General features: G+C 40.6%; 1 protein-coding gene across 1 annotated transcript; it reads right to left on the bottom strand.

Annotated features, from left to right (window-relative positions):
• Nucleotides 1-583: 583 nt before the first annotated feature.
• On the bottom strand, nt 584-1,881 carry LOC137098990 (gastrotropin-like). Its single transcript, XM_067475794.1, has 4 exons — nt 1,668-1,881; nt 1,402-1,577; nt 1,145-1,234; nt 584-709 (listed from the first exon to the last, which is right to left on the bottom strand). The coding sequence occupies exons 1-4, from the start codon at nt 1,864-1,866 to the stop codon at nt 659-661; spliced, it is 516 nt and encodes a 171-aa protein (XP_067331895.1). The 5' UTR covers nt 1,867-1,881; the 3' UTR covers nt 584-658.
• Nucleotides 1,882-2,505: the final 624 nt, after the last annotated feature.

Genomic DNA, 2,505 nt, shown 5'->3' with positions numbered 1-2,505 from the left:
TAAAAAATGGATGACTCTGGGGACTAGGAAAGTCAAGTGTTTTATAGTTGAGAATTCACTCTTTCCCCCCCAGCTGCAAAGTTATGGTTCACTCATACAAAACATGTCCATCTTGGATCAGGGATTTCAAAGGAATAATCACTTTTAGGATCACTATATAATCACTACCGGAGAGGAATGACTGGAGCCAGGAGGTAGAAGCAAGAAAACATGGGTCTAACAACACATTTTTTTTTTTTGATTTCAAAATTGTTTAGAATAATCCAAAAACAAACAATGACAATTTGGACAGTATTTAATGATGCTAAGGCAGCTTTCACACGTGCTGCAACCTTTACCTTCTACAGACATTTCCAAGAAGCAGCATGAGAGAAGGCTCATCTCAGAAACACTGGACATTCCTAGAGTTCATATGTGAAAACAGCTCCTATCTCTCCTCCTTACACTCTCTCCACAGCTTGATTTTCCTTTAAAGCTGTGGCATGGATCAAATTCATAAATGCTTTCAATTTTTCTATCCTACTGATATTTCTATTTCACATAAATAAAACTATAATTTCACAATAACACACACACAGGATAATTGTATTAGCATAGTTTTACTTTATTAATTGCAGTGGTTGCAGTTGTAACTGTTAAAGAGGTCAAGAGTTGGCAGTTAGATCTTCTTGCTGGTTCTAATCAGGACCACTGAACCAGCTTTGGATGTCTACAAAGGGACAGGACCACAAGGTAATTATTAAAAGAAGAAATGTGTTACTCCATTACCTTGTTATTGTGCAGTATGTAATATCAAAAGAGATTATTGTGCTTCTAGCTTGCATCTGTTTTCCAAGAATTTGTTTCTGAAAAGCAGAATCAGGTCCAAGAGAACTGCAAAAGACTAAATTTAATAGCGTTTCAAGCCTAATCCCACTTCAATTCAGATTTTGAACGTTGGATGTGAGCATGATTCACTTGCTCTCATGCACTTCTGTGCAATACTTCAGGTCTGAGGTTCCTTTTCTTGTTAGCTAAGGCTGAACCCCAGCTGTGGAAAACCGACTGAAAAATGACTCTAATGATCCCTGCGGGGTGCTGAATATAATAACTGCTGTCATTGCTCCATGCCCTAAGCACTAAAAGCCTAAGTGAGTGTGTTTACCTCGACAAGCTTGCCGCCGCTGATCTCAGAGGTGTGGTGGTAGTTGGGGAAGGTCACACTCAGTTTCCCTCCCTCCATGGACACAGTGGCCTGAAAACACATGGGAAAATCAGTCAGGGTCATCAGGACATATACATGCTCCCTTTTCTTTCTGATGGAGTTCTAATCCACTTCTTGGTTTTATATCTGTGTGCAGCTGGAATGTAAGATGACATAAATTTGAACAACAACCTCTGGGCTATTATTTCCCCTCGTACCTTAAATTTCTTTCCTCCGATGGTCTCCATATCAGACTCCTTGCCAATGGTGAACTTGTTGGTGACTTTGGCGTTTTTGGGGTAGATTTGGGTCCAGGAGAAGTCGTTGCCATCCTGGGTAACCTCTGTGATCAGCTTGTAATTACGGCCCTTCTCAATAATGTCGTCAGGGATACCTGGAGTGGGAAAAGAAAAGAAGCGTAAGCTCAGGAAGGTAAAATGCATGTATTGTTTGGGTGAGAAGGGTTTTGGACTTCATCTCTCACCAAGCAGCTTGCAGAACTCATCATATCCCTCCTGGCTTTCAGTTTCCCATTTTCCATTGAAGGCCATATTGGATGAGTTGGTGAGTGGAGGTGTGAAAGCAGAGATGTTGAGAGAAGTTGAAGAAGGCGTAAGGTACTGAGACCAAAGCTGGCTGCTATTTATACACTGAGCACACTCCTGTGCCTCCCTCATCTGCATGTGATGACACAAGAGAACAACTGAAGATGATAAGTATAATAGGCTGCGATGGAGAGGGCAATAACCTGAACAGACGGGCGTTTATGGGGCCCAGGCAGTGAATAAAATGCTGACAGGCCATTGGAGTGTGCTGGTAGCTCACCTCCAGGTCAATGAACTGTCCTGTAATCACTTTATGGCCGCACCCTCAGATTTTACTGCTGTCGGATGTAAAATCAAATGAAGAGCTTTGTTTGAAAATATGATCCCTTTATTTAAGCGACTTTGTTATCTTTACATGGTGAATGGTCTGATCTGAATAAAGATCACCATGTACCAATTCAAGGTCTGCATATAAACTGGTGCCAACAGGCTGCAAAAGCACCGCATTCAATGGGTGCCATTTGACTTTTAACTACTTGATTAATCGCAACTGAGTTTGGGAATTTGTTCTGCTGAAATACAGTAAAATCCTCTTTATAACTTTTAGACAAATTGTTTCAAAACCTTTAACAGTACTAGTTGTAATGTGCTCTTGTGGTTCATATTGCTTAGTAACGGTTTCAAAACAAAGACAATGCTTCAAGACAATCATAGTCCTTTTAGTCTTTTAATGGGATTTGCTTACCACAAACTAACTAACAAAGTTGGGCCAAAGTA

This window comes from Channa argus, chromosome 14 (assembly GCF_033026475.1).
Source record: "Channa argus isolate prfri chromosome 14, Channa argus male v1.0, whole genome shotgun sequence".
NCBI lineage: Eukaryota > Metazoa > Chordata > Actinopteri > Anabantiformes > Channidae > Channa > Channa argus.
Note: the sequence above shows the minus strand (reverse complement) of the source record. Positions and strands in the feature narration are given on the sequence as shown.

Bases quoted from the DNA above. Each gene is read 5' to 3' on its own strand.
- LOC137098990 (XM_067475794.1), bottom strand. From the start codon at position 1,866: ATGCAGATGAGGGAGGCACAGGAGTGTGCTCAGTGTATAAATAGCAGC. The intron at 1,235-1,401 runs GTACGAGGGGAA...ATGTGTTTTCAG, and splicing joins TCGGAGGAAAGAAATTTAAG to GCCACTGTGTCCATGGAGGG. The intron at 710-1,144 runs GTAAACACACTC...GTCCCTTTGTAG, and splicing joins GCGGCGGCAAGCTTGTCGAG to ACATCCAAAGCTGGTTCAGT.